The 18,416-nt window shown below is 38.6% G+C and overlaps 1 protein-coding gene and 1 long non-coding RNA gene across 6 annotated transcripts in view; one reads left to right on the forward strand and one right to left on the reverse strand.

Moving 5' to 3' along the window:
• Window positions 1-18,416, reverse strand: part of TMEM117 (transmembrane protein 117) — a 483,464-nt gene that overhangs the window by 375,338 nt on the left and 89,710 nt on the right. For 4 of the 5 annotated variants that reach the window (XM_053895726.1, XM_019419099.2, XM_019419100.2 and 1 more), the window contains one exon: window positions 16,990-17,122. In XM_053895726.1, coding sequence (XP_053751701.1) covers window positions 16,990-17,122 — 133 coding nt within the window. The other variant, XM_053895725.1, reaches the window with a different exon arrangement.
• LOC109248996 (uncharacterized) overlaps window positions 4,681-18,416 on the forward strand; it is a 60,796-nt gene continuing 47,060 nt past the window's right edge. Inside the window, exon 1 of the long non-coding RNA XR_002072396.2 lies at window positions 4,681-4,791. This is a non-coding gene — a long non-coding RNA (uncharacterized LOC109248996). The remainder of the gene's footprint in view (window positions 4,792-18,416) is intronic.

Genomic DNA, 18,416 nt, shown 5'->3' on the forward strand with positions numbered 1-18,416 from the left:
GTCTTTAAGCCTGAGACTGGGTTCTCTGTTGATTACTTGCTAATATTTTATGGGACAGCTTTAACGTTTCCCCACCATCAACATGGAGGACGATATCCAGAAAAGCATGGAGCAGAAAATAAAATTAGTGCAGAGACTGAAGAAGAGTATAGGAAAAACTACACAGTATACAAAGGGAATTTGTTTTGTGGCAATTCGAGATGTGTGTGTGTGTGTGTGTGTGTGTGTGTGTGTGTGTGTGTCTGCTGTGTGTCTGTGTCTATGTATTTTTTTTTTCTTTCTGAACATTTTCATCACACAGAACCCATTATTTAAGTACAGTATATTAACTATTCACTGCTGAAGAATAAATTATCCCAAAATGTAGTGGTTTGTAACAGTAAGCATTTATTATCTCACTATTTCTGTGGGTCAGGAATCTGAGCACAGTTGAACAGCATCCTCTGGCTCAGAGGCCAGGTCACAGGCTACAATTCCCACACCAGCAGAGGCAACAGTCTTCTCAAGGCTTGATTTGGGGAGGCCTGGCTTACAAACACACTCACATGACTGCTGGTGGGTCTTAGGTCCTTGAGGGATGTTTGGAAACAGCTCCTTGCCACACAGGCCTCCCATAAGACTACAGAAATTGTGTGTGGTAATTTTGCTCCAGAGTAAGGGTTTCAAGAGAGAGACAGACAGACAGACATAGACAGAGATGGAGACAGACAGAAAAAAAGGCAAACAAGATAGAAGTCTAATCTTAGAAATAATACCCCATCATCTTACTATATTTTATTCATTAAAAGCTAGCCACTTGGTTCAACCTACACTCACCCTACACTGGCTTGAATATCAGAAGCAGGGAACATCAGGACCACCTCAAAGGCTGCCCACTGCATACAGTTACTGTCATTTTCTCCTATGACAGGGGTCCCCCTTTACTCCAATCAGGATCTGAGTTGAAAAAAAAATGGAGCGTGATAGGTTTGCCTTAAGCAAAATGGAACGTATTTAAATTTTCTTAAGCAATAGTCATGGGAGCAGAAAATGGAATTCACTTGGTCAGTCAGTCCTTAACCTTGACCACACTTTGGTCAATAATAAGGCCTTTCCTGAGGCTTTACTATGAACATGGATTTGTAAAACTTTCTAGGAACTCATTCTTACTATATTCTAACCTGATACAAGTTATTCATGGACAAGAGGCCATGAGATCCTTTATCTTGAAACAATCTCATGGTCCCTATTAGAAACTGAACTTGGCTACAAAGTAATTACAACTGTCCAGGAATATTCAGTGTGCATCAAGGCCAAGTCTTCTTTCTAGAACATCCCCAGATGATCCTTTTTCTATCCAGGTCTCTCTTTATTCTCTCCTACTGATTTTAGGTAGGGCAACCATATGTGCCAGAGTGCCCCGACACCACAGTTTAAGTAATGCTTTGTAGTTTTCTTCTTTATTTTACTCTGGCTACAGGGAATGGGATAAAGGGATCACCTTGTATCCTCTTCTTTTGCTAGTGGGAAGGGTTCAGAGAAAGAAAAGGCAGAAGTGAAACAGGAAATGCTCATTGCTAACTCCTCCCAATTTCTCTGTTCTCCAAGCAGTGGTGCACAGTCGACATATATTTAATAAAAGGAGAAAAGGCTGAGACTATTGAGCAGAATTTGAAAGATATATGTGGCACGGATAAAATACACCTAAGGACAACATTAAAAACAAAGTAAGCTAAATTCACAGGAAAAATATGGGCAAGGCTGTTTTGACTCCCTCTTAACCCTTCTGGGCAAATGAGAACTTCCTGGCTAGCTGTAAGAGCAGGCAGAGCAATCCACAAAGCAGATGGCTCCAATCCAAGCCAATTATACAGGTCACAATTTCCCAGTCCAGTGCTTTTCCTGGGCTACAATGGAAGAGATAACGTAGATATGCAACCATGTGATTTACTATCTACTCTGCCTTCAACCAAAGTCGGGAAGAAACATTGCTATGAGCAGTGCTATGCCCAGAAGCTTTCAGGCTCAGGTTCAATTTAATTATTTTTTTTTCTTTTTTAATTCAAATTCTTCCCCTCTCATGACCTCATCTTTTGCCTTTAGCAAACTCCTCCTTAACTTTCCCAAAAGGAGGAATTGACTTGAACAAATATTTCTGTACCTCCAATTATTTCTTCACTCACACTATAATATTGCTAGCATGGAAAGGGGCCCTGTTGCCAGGGCAACCAGGAGGAGTGCATAAGTTCAGCCTCAGTTGGATTCTCTATTCTAATTGATCAAATTCCAGCTGTGTTCTTGACTTATCTCAATTTTGTAGACATAAGAAGGCAAAACATCTCATAATTTCTCTGACAAATTATATATTTACCCATATCTTCATAAGGTCCCACTGACCAGTGTCTTTTCTCCTAAATCCACTAACTCAACTCATTTATTTCTAATAATCATAGATGACATTGAAAGTGTTCAGAACAGACGTGGCATGAGAAACACCCAACACAATGAATATATTCACCAAATCAAAATGTATACTAGAGGTACACAAGAACTGAACCAGAGCATGTTAACTATCAATCGATCAATAATACCTTGAAACCATTCCTTCCTGCTATCAAATAGATTTCTCTGATCAATTACTGTGCTTTTAATTACCTGATTGGCCATATGATATTAACACTGCATACAACTAGATTAGATTCTGCATACACATCAATCAGATTTTGATGTGAAATTCATTCATTCCTTTTCTGTCACATCATAGTTACAATGATTTTGTAAAAATCATTATATATATATATCCTCTTTATAGGAAGAAAGACACTGTTTGTTAGAAAGTGCAGAAGGAGGCTGGGAATTGCAATCATACCATGTACCTGGAATAATGCTACTGACTACCATATGCGGCCACTCTTACCTCAACTAGGAAGCGATTATGTGCTTCCTGATATCCTAATTCTTCCTGGATACAGTTTCCAGTCTCCTTGTGCTTGGTTGGGGCCAAGTAATTAGTGCTAATCAAAGTTGTGTGTCAACTAGTCTTTAACAAAGCAGTAAAGAGTCTCTTCAACAAGCAGTGTTGGGAAAATTGGACAATGACATGCAGAATGAAACTAGACCACTTTCTTACACCATACACAAAAATAAGTTCAAAATAGATGAAAGACCTAAATGTGAGACAGGAAACCATCAAAATCCTAGAGGAGAACACAGGCAGCAACCTCTGTGACCTTGGCCAGAACAACTTCTTACTAGATATGTCACTGAAGGCAAGGGAAACAAAAGCAAACATGAACTATTGGGACCTCATCAAAATCAAAAGCTTCCACACAGTGAAGGAAACAATCAACAAAACTAAAAGGCAGCCTGTGGAATGGGAGAAGGTAATTGTAAATCACATATCTGATAAAGCGTTAGTATCCAAAATCTGTAAAGAACTTAACAGACTCAACACCCAAAAAACAACAGCCCAGGTAAGAAATGGGCAGAAGACATGAATAGATACTTTTCCAAAGACGACATCCAGATGGCTAACAGACACATAAAAAGATACTCAACATCACTCATCATCAGGGAAATACAAATCAAAGCCACAATCGGATACCACCTTACACCTGTCAGAATGCCTAAAATTAACAATACAAGAAACAATAGGTGTTGGAGAGAATGCAGAGAAAGGGGAACCCTCTTGCACTGTTGATAGGAATGCAAATTGGTGCAGCCACTCTAGAGAATAGTAAAGAGGTTCCTCAAAAGAATGGAAAATAGAATTACCCTATGATCCAGCAACTGCCTTATTAGGTATTTACCCAAAGGATACAAACACAGATTTGAAGGGGTACATGCACCCTTAAATTTATAGCAGCATTATCAACAATAGCCAAACTATGGAGAGAGCCCAAATGTCCATCAACTAATGAATGAATAAAGAAGATGTGGGGTATATATATATACATATATATATGATGGAATATTAATCAGCTATCAAAAAGAATGCAATTTTGCCATTTGCAATGACATGGATGGAGCTAGAATGTATTATTATGCTATGTGAAATAAATCAATCAAAGAAAGACAAATACCATATGATTTCACTCATATGTGGAATTTAAGAAATAAAACAGATGAACATATGGGAAGCAGGGGGAGGGGAAGGGGAAGAGGAGAGAGGAAAACAGACTCCAAGAGACTCTCAGTGATACAGAACAAACAGAGTTGAAGGAGGGAGGTGGGTGGGAGATGGACCAAATTGGTGATGGGTATCAAGGAGGGCATTTGTTGTGATGAGCACTGGGTGTTGTATGTAAGTGATAAATCACTAAATTTTACTCCTGAAACCAATATTGCACTGTATGTTAACTAAAATTTAAATTAAAAAAATTTTGGGGGTGCCTGGGGGGCTCAGTTGGTTGAGCGTCTGACTTTGGCTCAGGTCATGATCTCATAGCTCATGAGTTCGAGCCCCATGTCAGGCTTTGTGCTGACAGCTCGGAGCCAGGAGCCTGCTTTGGATTCTGTGTCTCCCTCTCTCTCTGCCCCTAACCCACTCACAGTCTGTCTCTGTCTCTCTCAAAAATAAATAGACATTAAAAAATTTTTTTTAATTTTTTAATTTAAAAAAAAAGAAAGATGTTTTTTACACAGTTAAAAAAAAAAAGTTGTGAGAAGTTACATTCCATCAGAATGTTGAATTACTTCCCTGAGACTCCAGGAGCAACTCTCAACATTACAATGTAGTTACTATTTCAACCACGGTCCCAGAGGGAGGATGATGAAGCAGAGTCCTCCAACCGACTCACAATGAAATGTAGTGTGAGTAAAAAACAAATTTCGTTGTCTTAAGCCATTGAAATTTTGGATTTGTTTGTTACTGACACAGACTCTAACCTATCCTGACTGGTAGAATCTTAGTTTTAGGATCTTATCACTGGAGCCTCCTGTTCAGTGTTCTAATTCTGAGATACCAACTTCAGTGGCTTTTAACATGGAGCCCATAAACTCCATCACACTGTACGCAAAATTTAGGAGGCTGGGGAAGAAGATCCACGGTGTTCATTAAATTCTCCAAAACTCCTGACTTTAGCTCTGCCTTGTTGCTGATTCTTAAGTAATCTATGAGTTTAGTCTCTAACCATGATAGGTAACCTCTGGTTGCCAACCTTGGCTTGGATCTCCTTGCCCTAGACTCCTACCTTGTCTTTGTAACCCATCATCATTCATTGTCTGGCTATGACAAAAATGTGCCTGTGACCTGCCTCCAGAGCTGAACGAGCTCTGGATACTTGTTTGATCTCAAGGAGATCAGTCTTTAAACTGTAACTGGTAATCAGTGCCCAAAGTAGGTACTTGAAAAATGTTCTTTTAATCAATGAGGCTGATCTCAAACAGATCAACAGTGTCTGATACCTTGCTCCTACGAAAGATAAGGAAAAATGGCTATTGTGAATTTTAATTAAAAACCCTCCCAAAGCCTGATGAGTCTAGGTAATAAAGTCTCTAGAAGCAATTCCCCAAATAGGTGCACAAATCTAGCTTTTCTACTAGTTTAATTTAGGTCATTGAATTTTTAGAAACTTACCCTAAACTGACTTACCTTAGATGATGTAGTAAAGTGATAATCAAGGCCACCCTATCCAGACAAGTGAATTGTTTAAGCAGCTGATGTTCTGTAGCTTAGCTGTCCTTTCTGCTGAGCCCTGTGTTAACTTAACATGATCCTAACAGACATATCATATCTGTTGCTCATTTAAGACCTATATAATCCTGTTTACTTATCAGTTTATGTAGATCCACATATTCAGTTAAGATGTCACTGTAAGGTTCAGTATAAGCTACAACCTCTTATCTCTCTGTAGTTACTTATAACTTTATCATCAATGATTCATTTTTTTAAGTTTATTTATTTGAGAGAAAGAGAGTGCATGCACACACACGAGCAGGGGGAGGGGCAGGGAGGTGGAGGGGGAGGGAGAGGTGGGGAAAGAGAGAGAATCCCAAGCAGGCTCTGCGTCGTCAGCAGAGAGCCCAATGTGGGGCTCAATCTCACGAACTGTGAGATCATGATCTGAGACAAAATCAAAAGCCCGGCGCTTAACCAACTGAGCCACCCAGGTGCCCTGATCAATGATTTATTTTATATGCTTAGCTTTAAGTTTGCACATCAAATTCTCTAATAAAAGTAAAATGGTTTAATAAATAAATTTGACTATCTAATAAATATTATATATACATATACATGTATAACAGTATATTGAGTAACATATACTATTACATATAATATACATTTTATATTAAAAATGTGCATATTTAGGGGCGCCCGGGTGGCTTAGTCGGTTGAGCATCTGACTTTGGCTCAGGTCATGATCTCACAGTTCTTGAGTTTGAGCCCCGCATCGGGCTCTGTGCTGACAGCTCAAAGCCTGGAACCTGCTTCAGATTCTGTGTCTCCCTCTCTCTGCTCCATCCCCACTCATGCTCTGTCTCTCTCGGTCTTAAAAATAAATAAAACATTAAAAAAATTGTTTTAAATGTGCATATTTAGGTAGTATATGGATGATCTTGAAGCAAAGAAATCTATTAACATTTTTCCTAAAAAACTGCACATGTGGTATATATTCTTCTCTATTATTACACAGAATGCTGAACATCTTAATGCTTTGCAACATCCCTGGGAACCATCCTCCTCATCTTTTAAAATATGCATTTTGGGGGGAGAGAATTAAACTATGTAGTCTACAAAATACAAGTCAAAATCTAATACCCCTTTTCTGTCTTCATATTTTGTGTATATTTTACTAATCTTTTATTGTAAAGGATGTAAAGCAGGTTTTTTTTTTCAATTAGGTAAGGGTATCCATTTAATACATTACTTAAATATGATGTTTTTCTATGTCTTTTGTAACTAACTTGTTCAAGTATTTTATGCACATTTGCTTCTCTAAGAAAAAAAAAAAAAAAGTAGAACATCAGGGTACCCTGGCAGTAGCCTAAAGGAAACTGAAATAGAAAGAAGCTAAGCAGTTCCAATGAGATTCTCCTCTCGAGGAAAACACAAGCGAGGCTCATTTATCTTTACCACAGAAAGGCACTATCCTCCCGATCCGGTGCAAGAGTAGAAGTTGTAGACATTCCTGACTCAGCAGCCAGAGTAGCGAACACAACAGTGCTACAAGTGATGTTACCTTGACAGGGAACGATTGGAATGATGAAACATTTTATTAACAGAATTCTGTTTACTGGTTCTCTGATTCCCTCAAGAATAACTATGGGGTTAATAGGTGACAAAGGGGGTTACTTGTCACCGAAATGTCACTTTCTCAGCTCGTGCTGGGTCCCTCTTATTCATTTATTAAATTAAACTATATAACTTCTGATAAAACGTAAGCCTCAGGCTATCATATACATCAACTTTTCATGCCTGGAAAGTAATGATTTCCTACATGTTCACCACTGGGAAAAAGGGACTGAGATGAAAATTAAAGATATTCATTATTACACAGTCTCTAGATAATGGATATTCACACACATGCACATAGGCATGACTGCCACGTCAGTAATTCCCATGTTATCATCAATAATTTCACCAAATGTTCCCTCTTTTCAAAAAAGACAAACTTAGCAAATAATCATTTAGTAACTTAATATATGTTTGATTTCCTCTTCTGAATCCCGATTAAATATTATATTAGCTCTGTGTATTTGCTTTTCATTGATGAAAAATAAGGAACAGTTTATGTATATTCATAAAGATGCATTCATAGCACTTGAACTGAGTGCTATGTATTGCATATACTAATCTGACTCTATAATGCAAGTATATTTAAGATTATGTATTATGTACTATTATGGCATAGGAAATTAATATTTATTGAAGACCTACTAGTGCTAGTTTGCATACATTGATAATAATCACCATAGTTGTAATGACAATAAAGTAGTAAGATCATTGACATGTATTATATCATTTCGTTATAATGGCCGAAGTACTTACTGTTATCATTATAACTAATACTTACTGAGAGCTAAAGTACTTGAGAAACTAAAATATATTTTCTATTATTATAAAAGCAACTAACACTTATTAGGAGCTCATTACATGGTGGGCAGCACACCAATCTCTTTGCACACATTGTCTTCTTTGATTGTCACAACAACCTTAAGGCAGTACTAACATCCCCATTTTGCATCAGTGGAAATGTGGCTCCGATAGTGAAGTTTGCCTGGGGTCACATAGCAAAAAAGAGTGTCAGCACACAAGTCCATGCTATTTCTAGGACAACACATTGCCCTTCGTACAAAGCAAAGCCAATGGCGACCGAGATTATGTTTAGTTTGTTTCTCCACTTTGGAAGCATGCATTTCCCCAAGATTAACAATAATAATGGTGAGGTTGATAATAGTAAACCCAGTAACAATCCTGTAACAGCAACCTATGTCTTAAAAATGAGAAACGGTCTAACTTTTCCAAGTTATTTTTGCCAGTGAGCAGCTAAGATGGGGCTAAAGTCCAGGTCTTTCAATTGCCGCATTCGAATTTTTCCCCTGTAACAAGCTGATAAACTATTTAATGAGAGAGTCGAAATAAGCAACTGTAAACAAGGATCATGGAACACCTCTTAAGTGTGTCAAAACAATGTCAATTCTGGACAGATAATAATGCACTCGCACACAGTAATAAGGATGCAACATCGATTGTGTTTTTCATTAGTGTTTTAAAACTTCATCAATTCAGACAACACTTACAGTAAACTCGTGATAATTTGGCTGTGCTGCGCTATTTTACCTTTGTACTATCAAAACCAAGTAATGCGAAACCAATACCATTAAAAGCAGCCAACTGTGCCCTATTGCTATACTGCCTCTGGCTGGCTAAGTAATTCTCCTTCTCCCTTGCCCGACCCTCCCCCACCCACTCCCCTTTCCCTTCCCTCCCTCCCTTTCTCTCTCACCAAGCCTGCCTCCCTCCCTCCAGCACCCCACTGGGTCAGCCCCCACGACCAGACCCAGCCATTCACTTCCAACTTTTCTTCTCTCCAGCCCATTCTCAGCAACCAGCTCAGGCCCCTTACTCCCAGCCTTGGTAATTAATTGTACTATTATTGTGAATTAATCGTACAAGCAAGTCAATGTTTAGCCTAATTAAGAATGAAGCCAACAAATTATGTAAAGCACCACTCCAGCAGAATTTGCATTCAGCCTTGCATTAGCAGCCAATCAAGCTTTTCAGCTATTGACTCAAGTATTTTCAGACTTCATGAATACCTACAGCCAAGCTTTCCCCCCATCCCAGCTTCTAAACCCGGCCCAGGGACTCCATCCTTCATCTGTCCCTCTAGGCCCACCCCTTGAAAAACAATAGATCTCTCTTTTTATTTACTAAAATTTAAATGGATAATTTGGGACATTAATAGTGTTGTTAGTTTAGGTCATACAAAAACTGTAGTGTTTAACATTACAAAAGACCGTTTAAATTTTTTCTTGCCATCTCCCAAAATAAATATAGCACTTTTAAAAACAACAAAACACACACACAAACGTCCCTTCCTCCAAAGGAAGCTACCAGTGTAAACAATGGTAGCAGGTCACCAACTTTGTACTTGAAAAATAGCAAGTGAAAATCAGGGTTCTTAACAGAAAGAAACATGCACCACGGCCGTAACTATCTAGATCAGTGGTGACCAGAAAGAGAAAAAAATGTTTGAGTAAGGGATCTGAAAGCATTAGTGAAGGTTTTAAAAATAGTGGACATAGGAAGGAGAAAAGTACTGCATGGAGTGAAATTTCACCCTGAATTTTTCCATTAAAGTGTAACTCAACTTTGGGAAAAATAATGGGCCGAAACCTAGACCTCTAGCAACAGAAACTAAAGCTATAAATCAATCTTTTCTGATATGACATATGGACACACAGATGGACCAGAGTAACAGTCATTCTTTACAAAATGAGGATAAGAAGAGCATGGGGGCTAAGGTCTAGGTCAGCTGTGCACATACCCTTGAGAGAGCATTAGCACTTGAACCATTTCATCCAGCCTGTAGACAAGTCTGTGCCAGTCTCTTGCTTGGTCATTTTTTTCCTACTCATTCTTGCTTGCTTTTGTTGTTCCCTCTGTACATAAAAGCCATGCATCTCAGATTTTAGGAAAGTGTCTATTTTAAGTATTTCCTCCTGTCATCACTCCTAGGCCTATCACCCTTACAGCACATCCACTGAATGTGCTTACCACACCCAGACATTTAATGAGCTCTCCACATAAGTTCTTACTTACTAAAACTGATCAGAAACAGAACAGAACGGAGACGATCTATTCCATTTTCATTACACCCATCACCAAATTCTTACCTTCATTTTTTTCCAGATTCTGAATATGAACGCTAATATTTATTTTCAAACTTGCCTGAATCAAATCACTTTGTCTCACTCAGTTCTCAATTTTTGTCTCGGCAATACTTAACACATATTGATGTATTAATTAATATTTGTAACACTTCTCTGGAAAAAGATGTGTATTAGGAAGAAGAAAACTTTGTCATTATCACTAGAAAACATCAGCTTCTTCATATCCTGCCCTAAGTAGGATGCACCCTGTGGAAAGTTATTCCAGTTCACAGAGGAAATTTTATCAGTCTGTCAAGTGTCTAATTTCCTCAGTGCTAAACACAACATTTATCCTTGTAATACTGGAATAAGTCTATAAACATGTATATATATGCATGTGTGTATATGTGTGTGTGTGCATGCGTGCCTATGTGTTTATATATACTATTATTTAAACTTGTTTTAGAACATAAAGAGGCCAAGTGCATCACATAATAAGTACTTATTATAGAGATCACTAGGTGGGTTTCTTCAGAAAGCTCACTAACAATTAGGAGGCAAATATTTCAACCCAAGTTTCAAAAATTCGAAAGAAGATTCTCTTCAGAGAAAACCTGCCTACCACATGGTGAGGCAGTCTAAGCTTAAAACATGCCTTTTGCTGCCACCAAGTGGCTGTTTTCAGAATCTTTTTATGAACAGAACTGGAGCGTGCGTGCTTGCTTTCGTACCATTTCATTCCTTATACATTATACATGTTATTCTTTGGGGAATTGAGATATCTGAGAAGTCCAGGCAAACATTTCCTAAATTAGGGCTTTATACATTTGATGCCGTAGAAATTCCATGACTAAGAAGTTCTTCAGAAAATGATGTCACAAAGGGTGTAAGGTATCTAAACACTAAAAAAAAAGACTCTTCCCAGCCCTATATGACTTGCTCAGTTTCTGGTCAGTAAAGACCTCAACCTCACTAGATTCTACACCTGAAACTAACGCTAACTGGAATTTAAATAAAAACTTGAAGAAAATTAATTAATTAATTAAAGACCACAATGTGGACTCGAGCACACCTCTATTTCTGTCAAACAGAGATTTCTAAATGGATTGGTCTTAACATACCTAGTTGAACACAGAGGAAATCAAAACAACTGGGGGGGTGGGGGGGAGTCATTTAGAATCATTTTTAGGGGCGCCTGGGTGGCTCAGTGGGTTGAGTGTCTGACTCTCAATTTCAGCTCAGGTCATGATCTCAGGGTCGTAGGACATGCGTAACATGGAGCCAGCTTAAGATTCTCTCTCTTTCCTCTGCCCCTCTCCCCTGCTTGCGTTCCTTTTCTCCAAAAATGAACAAACAAGCAGATAGATAGATAGATAGATAGATAGATAGATAGATAGATAAAACAAAATAATAAAAATGTCTTTAGAATCATTTTTAACCAAGGCAAGTCCATCACTGTGGAAGGAAATAGGAAATGGTCTGGTTTCTTTCCTACTAATGTCTCTTTCTTGAGGCTGCAGTCCTGTTTGGGAACAATGCAGCATATTGCGGGACTGGGATTACCACAAAACCCTAATTTTTAACTTAACTGATTCCTTTGCCTCTTTTTCTTTGACTGTCTTCCCTTTTCGCTCCCAAGAGACAGTTAATTAAACATTAATTGAATGACAGGAAATTGCTAACTTAAAAACAACACAAAACTGAAATGCGGTAGCAGCAGCCCCTTTGGGATTCCAAGAACACAGCACCATTCCTCTTGGGGTCCTGGTTCCTTTGACTGCAAAATGCATTAATGTGATTTTGGTTATGAAAGGAAAAGTCCCAGATAAATCAAAGTGGACAGAAGTAGAGATGAAAGAGAACTAAATTGCTCTATATAATGAACCAGAAAAATTTTAGAAGTTTTCTGGAATTCCAGAATTCTGGAAATGCGGGGGGCTCCAGAGAAAAGTAGGAATCTAAAACTTATTATTATTATTTTATAATTTATTGTCAAGTTAGCTAATAACATACAGTGTATATAGTGTGCTCTTGGTTTCGGGAGTAGATTCCCGTGATTCATCACTTACATACAACACCAAGTGCTCATCCCAACAAGTACCCTCCTCAATGCCCATCACTCATTTCCCGCCCACCCACATCAACTGTCAGTTTGTTCTTTGTACTGAAGAGTCTCTCATGGTTTGCCTCTCTCTCTGTTTGAAACTATTTTTACACCTTCCCTTCCCCCATGGTCTTCTGTTAAGTTTCTCATTGCACACGAGTGAAAATATTTGATATTTGTCTTCCTCTGACTGACTTATTTCACTTAGCATAATACCCTCCAGTTCCATCCATGTTGTTGCAAATGGCAAGATTTCATTCTTTCTCATCACTGAAGAGTATCTGATCATATATATAAGCCACATCTTCTTTATCCATTCACCAGTTGATGGACATTTGGGCTCTTTCCATAATTTGACTATTGTTGAAAACACTGCTATAAACATTGGGGTACATATGCCCCTATGAATCAGTACTCTTGTATCCTTTAGGTATATTCCAAATAGTGTTATTGCTGGGTCTAGGGTAATTATATTTTTAATTTTTTGAGAAGCCTCCATACTGTTTTCCAGAGTGGCTGCACCAATTGGCATTCCCGTCAACGGTGCATGAGGAGAACCTGAAACTTAGAAAAGAGAATGGGGGCACCTGGGTGGCTCAGTGGGTTAAGCATCCATCTCTTGATTTCAGCTCAGGTCATGATCTCACAGTTCATGGCTTTAAACCCCTCCATCAGGGTCTGAGCTGAAAGTGCAGAGGCTGCCTGGGATTCTCTCTCTCCCTCTCTCTCTGCCCCTCTCCCACTCGTGTGTGTTGCACTTTCCCTCTCTCTCAAAAGAAATAAAATAAACATTAAAAAAGAAGAAGAAAAGAAAAGAGAATGGCCAGGGATTAGGGGGTGGGTTCTAAAATCCCAAGGAAAATGTATATTAAAACCATAAAATTATACCTATGGTTATGAATTTCTCAGAACTTTTTTCTAAGCAAAGCCCCGCCTGTCAGACAAGCCTCCTAGATGCTGCCTGTGCTGGTAGTTATATTTTCTAGTCCATCTTCTGTAGCACTCTGCAGAACCACTGAAGGTAGGAGTGTATGTTTCCATTCTCACCTAAAACGAGCCCAAATCCTGATCTCTGGTCCTGCTATGAGAGGTAAACTCAAACCCCTATGTTACTGCCTCGGAGTGTCACTACACAGGCTTACTGCCCTGGTTTTCAGATCTTTCTTCATTTTTGGCCTCTGGGATTTTTATTTTTCTTTTCTTTCTTTTTTTTTTTTTAAGTTTATTTATTTATTTTGAGACAGAGAGACAGAGCATGAGCAGACGAGGGGCACAGACAGAGGGAGAGAGAGAATCCCAGGCAGGCTCTGCACTGTCAGCACAGAGCCTGACTCAGGGCTTGAACTCAAGAAACCTGAGATCATGACCTGTACTGAAACCAAGAGCCAGATGCTTAACCATCTGAGCTACCCAGGCGCCCCTGGCCTCTGGGGTTTTTTATTACATCTGGGTAAGCTCAGCTATGCAGAGCTATGCACAGTCTATCAGTCTGCATTATATTTTCCATCGTTTCTAAAGACTTTGTAGGACAGCCTACTTAGACAGCCAATGTGTAAAAATGAAGGCGCTCATAAAATGTCTATAATGTAAAAACTCTGCCAAGGATCGGAGCCTTAACTACAGCAGAATCCTGATCCACAACCTCAAACATTTATAGAAAGATGAGTTTACTTTCATCTTGATGACTTAAAACATAAAAGAAGTTACAAAAACAGCAGCATTTTGGTGGGGTGTGGTGTAGAGGGGTGGAAAGAGAATCAATGGGGGGATACTTTCCTCATAGTAGTAGGACATATGGGCTGTCTTGAGCCCTGGTCCCTTTAGTCCAGTCAGCTAACTTACCTCTCTCCTTCTCCATTTGACCGCCTCTTGGCTTGACTCTCCAGAGATGGCTAATGCCATAGAGCTAGTGCACGTTTCAGGGAATTCACTCCAATGAGAACACCAGGAGCAGGCAACTTGACTCTCATCAAGCCAGTTCTGGCTAAAACTCTTGAGGTTCTGGTCAGATAAACCTAGGGGTTTTGTTCTCTATAAGGAGGGATCAAAGGACTCTGGCTGAACCTAACTTTACGATCAATCCTAAAATTGGGGGGAAAAGGCAAATCACTCTAGGGAATGCTCTCAGAAATCCTAAAGAAGCCACAAACCAGGAAACACTGGAATCCTCAATGCCAATCAGATTCATTGTAAAGAATCCAGGATTCTTCTTCACCACCAGCAATCCTCTGATATAAAACTAGTCAGTCATGATATCTACATGCTTATCATCCTTTCCACATCCTCTGGCTCCATCATTCCCTGCCCTACAAAGGATGAGGCAATGCCTCAAATAACATGGTGAACCCTGGAGAACCCCAATGCACAGATGCATCAATTTTCCCTAGGAATGGATTTTCCTCCAAGTTTACATTCCTACCTTAAAGTACTCACTAGTTCAAATGGCATGTGTCATTAAAGTTGGTAATATGTCTTTTATAAATGGTGATTTAATTTGTTTATTAGTAGAACTAAACCATTTGTCCCTTGCTTCGGATTTTTTAAAAAATTAAAAAGGGATTGCAGTAAGAAGTCCCCTCAGGAAAAGGTCCTTCTGAAAAAGGATGAGGCATATTGGTGAGGAGTTCAAGAGTTAGTAAAAACATGGAATACTGTATTTAGTCTGAAAATAAAAGAGAATCACTTTCAATTTTAGTTAAAATAGACGCATACAAATTCTCTTATTTTCTGCATATGCCTCCTACTTCTTTCAATTTTCAAACTCTGCTTGAAAGATTAAAAATACAAAGCAAAGCTAATAGACTTACAGTGACTGAGTAACAGAATCAACCAGCAATCAACTCTGTGCCACCCTAAGAGCAGGATGTATTACCAGAATTCACTACTTAATAGTCCAACTCCTCCTTTGTCAATGTCTAAAATAGAGATTTAATTATAATGTAACTTTAGACAAGTGACAGAACATGTCTGGTCCTCAGTTTCTTGATCTGTAAAATGGAGAGAATACAAAAACCTATTACTTAGGGTCACTGTAAGGTTTAATTGAGTAGTGGTACTGAGTGCTTAACAGCTGTTAGCCCTCTGAAAGATTCATTTCAGTATTACCTACTGAGGGCATTACAGTGTGCCAGGGGTCTTCCATTATTGCATTTAATTTATTACCTTGACATCTCCTTCTTCCCTCAGAATAAAAACTTCTAGTTAGCAAAGACCTCTTTAGCTCCATTTAAAAAAAAAAAAAAGAATTAAAGAAGTCAACTTCCAAGAAGAGGGTATATTTTATATTTAATGTATTATTTTCAGCAACAGCTTAAAAAATGCAAGGTTTTTAATGGGTCTCTTCCCCTTCTGGCCCCAGTGCTGACAGTGCACAACACCTCTCTGACAGGCTGAGTTGTGTTGGGTAATTCCAAGAGCACCATTACCCATTCCATTACTATCAGCACTGCGCTAAGGGTGAAGCTTGTCCTGACTTCCCTAGGTTAGAGTCTGTAACTCCATCATTTAAAAATGGACCCAGTAAATGGCATTATTCGAAACCCAAGAAACAACTACAAAGCATTTCGGTAGCTTCTTAAAGCCTGAACATTTGATCTAAATCTCACGTTCCACTTGGTACCAAAAAGGAACCTTTGTGAAATAACCTGCTTTCCCATTACTGTTCATCTCTTTTGATGGTGGGGGGAAAAAATAAAAATTTTAATTGAGCTATCCCTCTCAGCTTTGTGCTGGCTAACATCTGTACATAAGATCAAAACAACTGCAGTACAGAAGAGGCCGACAATCTTGCCTTGCCTATATTTAGAAGAAAATGATATTACCTAGCTTTCCAGTCTATTGGGAAGGATAGATGAAAACCCTCCTTGGGAACTATTTCATTGCACAACAATATCTAACATAGTTTATTATTGTCACTAATCTAATTCTTAGTGCTGTAAGCTAAGCCCTTCTCCTTATATTCTGTTCTTAAACCTTACTAAGAGCAAACTGAGAATTGGAGAAACTTAAAAAAAAAAATCTACAGTCTACTTGTTAGTACATCTTCATGCCACAGTGATTTGATTAGTGATTTGATAAGTATAGATCACAACCCTGGATTTAATACAGGGTAGCCCACTTTTAAGATGACCCATTCATAACAAAGTTCTCTCTGTTGGAACTGTCAAGAGAGTTAAAAAAAAAAAAAATGCCACCAGTATCAAACACTTTTATTTAACCAGGCATTGCAGAGCAAAGGAATTGCAAATCTAAAGACCTTCATCTTAGCCCAGCCTTACTGAGTGTAAACAAGTCAGTAAGATTTCCCAATTCTCATATTCTGTCACTATAATGAAATTCTTACCTGCCCTCAAACTACTCCACAGAGATATCCTAAAGGAGAAGGAACACAAGACAAGCACGGTAGAACACTACAAGCTGGTTGGAGGAAAGGCTCTAAATGTCTTAAGCAAGAAAAATGCACAGATTATCTTTACTGACAGTAGACTATCACAAAGAGTTAGGCTACTACAAGCTAAAAAATTCTCGTTGAGTTTTTACGAATTTCAAACATAACACTCACCACAGTAGAAAGGGGAAAGATAACCTACCCCATGTTCCCATCCATTAGAAGAATCGTGTTGTAGATGTGAGAAAATATGAAGAGAAACAGAATTGTGCTGAAGAACATTGTCATCCATGACCCATGATCCTCTCGAAACATTTTTAACCGGAGCAACTGACCTGCGATAGAAAACAGTATTAGAAATTCATTGTACATCATAATTCCAAATTCATGCATCTTCACTTTACTTCACTGAATCTCTATTAACTCCCCATATTCTGAAGACTTTGCCATAGAATTGCCTTATGGATCAAACCACCATGTTAATGTCCTTTCTGGTCTTTTGTAAATAAATGATCATGGACAAAGTCTAAGTCAACACCATATTATCCTGGAGCAAATGACACTAACATGAAAATCGAGTATGGTTTAGAAATAATTCATTATGCCGCCATGAAAACAAGATGAATTAGAGCTCTACTATCCACTATTTTCTATTTCACAGATGTGTTCTTGGTTTCTTGCATGAGAAAATTACTTAAGGCAAATGGTACAGATAATTGCTTTTTGTCTCCTTACACCTACTCCCAATACTGACCAGTCAATAAAACCAAAGCAGAATTCACATATACAAAGATCCAGCTGTTGAAGGTACATGAACACTTAAAGGGAAAACTCAAGTTTCTGTCATAAGATAGAGACAACATAGCCTTTTTCTTAGCTAAAATATCCATACCTGCATACAGGCCTGTGGGTTGAAGGGGCAAGGGTTGGGGGGGTGGGGCAGCATGTACATGTGTTATGGAGCTTGGTGTGGCTCCCAGCAAAAGGTTACTTCCACCATGATGCCTAAAATTCCATTTACAAAGATAAATGCTAAAATTAGAATGTTAAAATTCAAATATTTCAAGGAGGGAAAACATGTTAAGATCAATACTAAAGTAAAAATTATGAAGATCAGAATTAATCCAGAAATGCTTTTCCTTTATGGTAGAGAAGAGAAATGAGAGCATTAGTATATCCTGAAAGGTGAGGGAGATGACAAACCATGGGAGTAAGAAAAAATGAATGTAGGTCACCCTGGCTTCTCCTAAGATAAATTTTGTCTAGTATACTCCTCTCCATTCCTGAGAAAGTTACCTAAATAACAATAAAGGCAATGGTACACCTATAGGAACTACAGTTAAAATAGAGTAGGACTGAAATCTTATAATAGATTTTCTCACTAAAGAAAATATTCCCTTGGAGAGGATGTGGAGAAACAGGAACTCTCATGCACTGTTGGTGAGCATGCAAACTGGTGCAGCCACCCTGGAAAACAGTGTGGAGGTTCCTCAAAAAGTTAAAAATAGATCTACCCTATGACCCAGCAATGGCACTGCTAGGAAGTTACCCAAGGGATACAAGAGTGCTGATGCATAGGGACACTTGTACCCTAATGTTTATAGCAGCACTTTCAACAATAGCCAAATT

Source organism: Panthera pardus, unplaced genomic scaffold (genome assembly GCF_024362965.1).
Source record: "Panthera pardus isolate Hobbes unplaced genomic scaffold, ASM2436296v1 HiC_scaffold_6, whole genome shotgun sequence".
Classification (NCBI taxonomy): domain Eukaryota; kingdom Metazoa; phylum Chordata; class Mammalia; order Carnivora; family Felidae; genus Panthera; species Panthera pardus.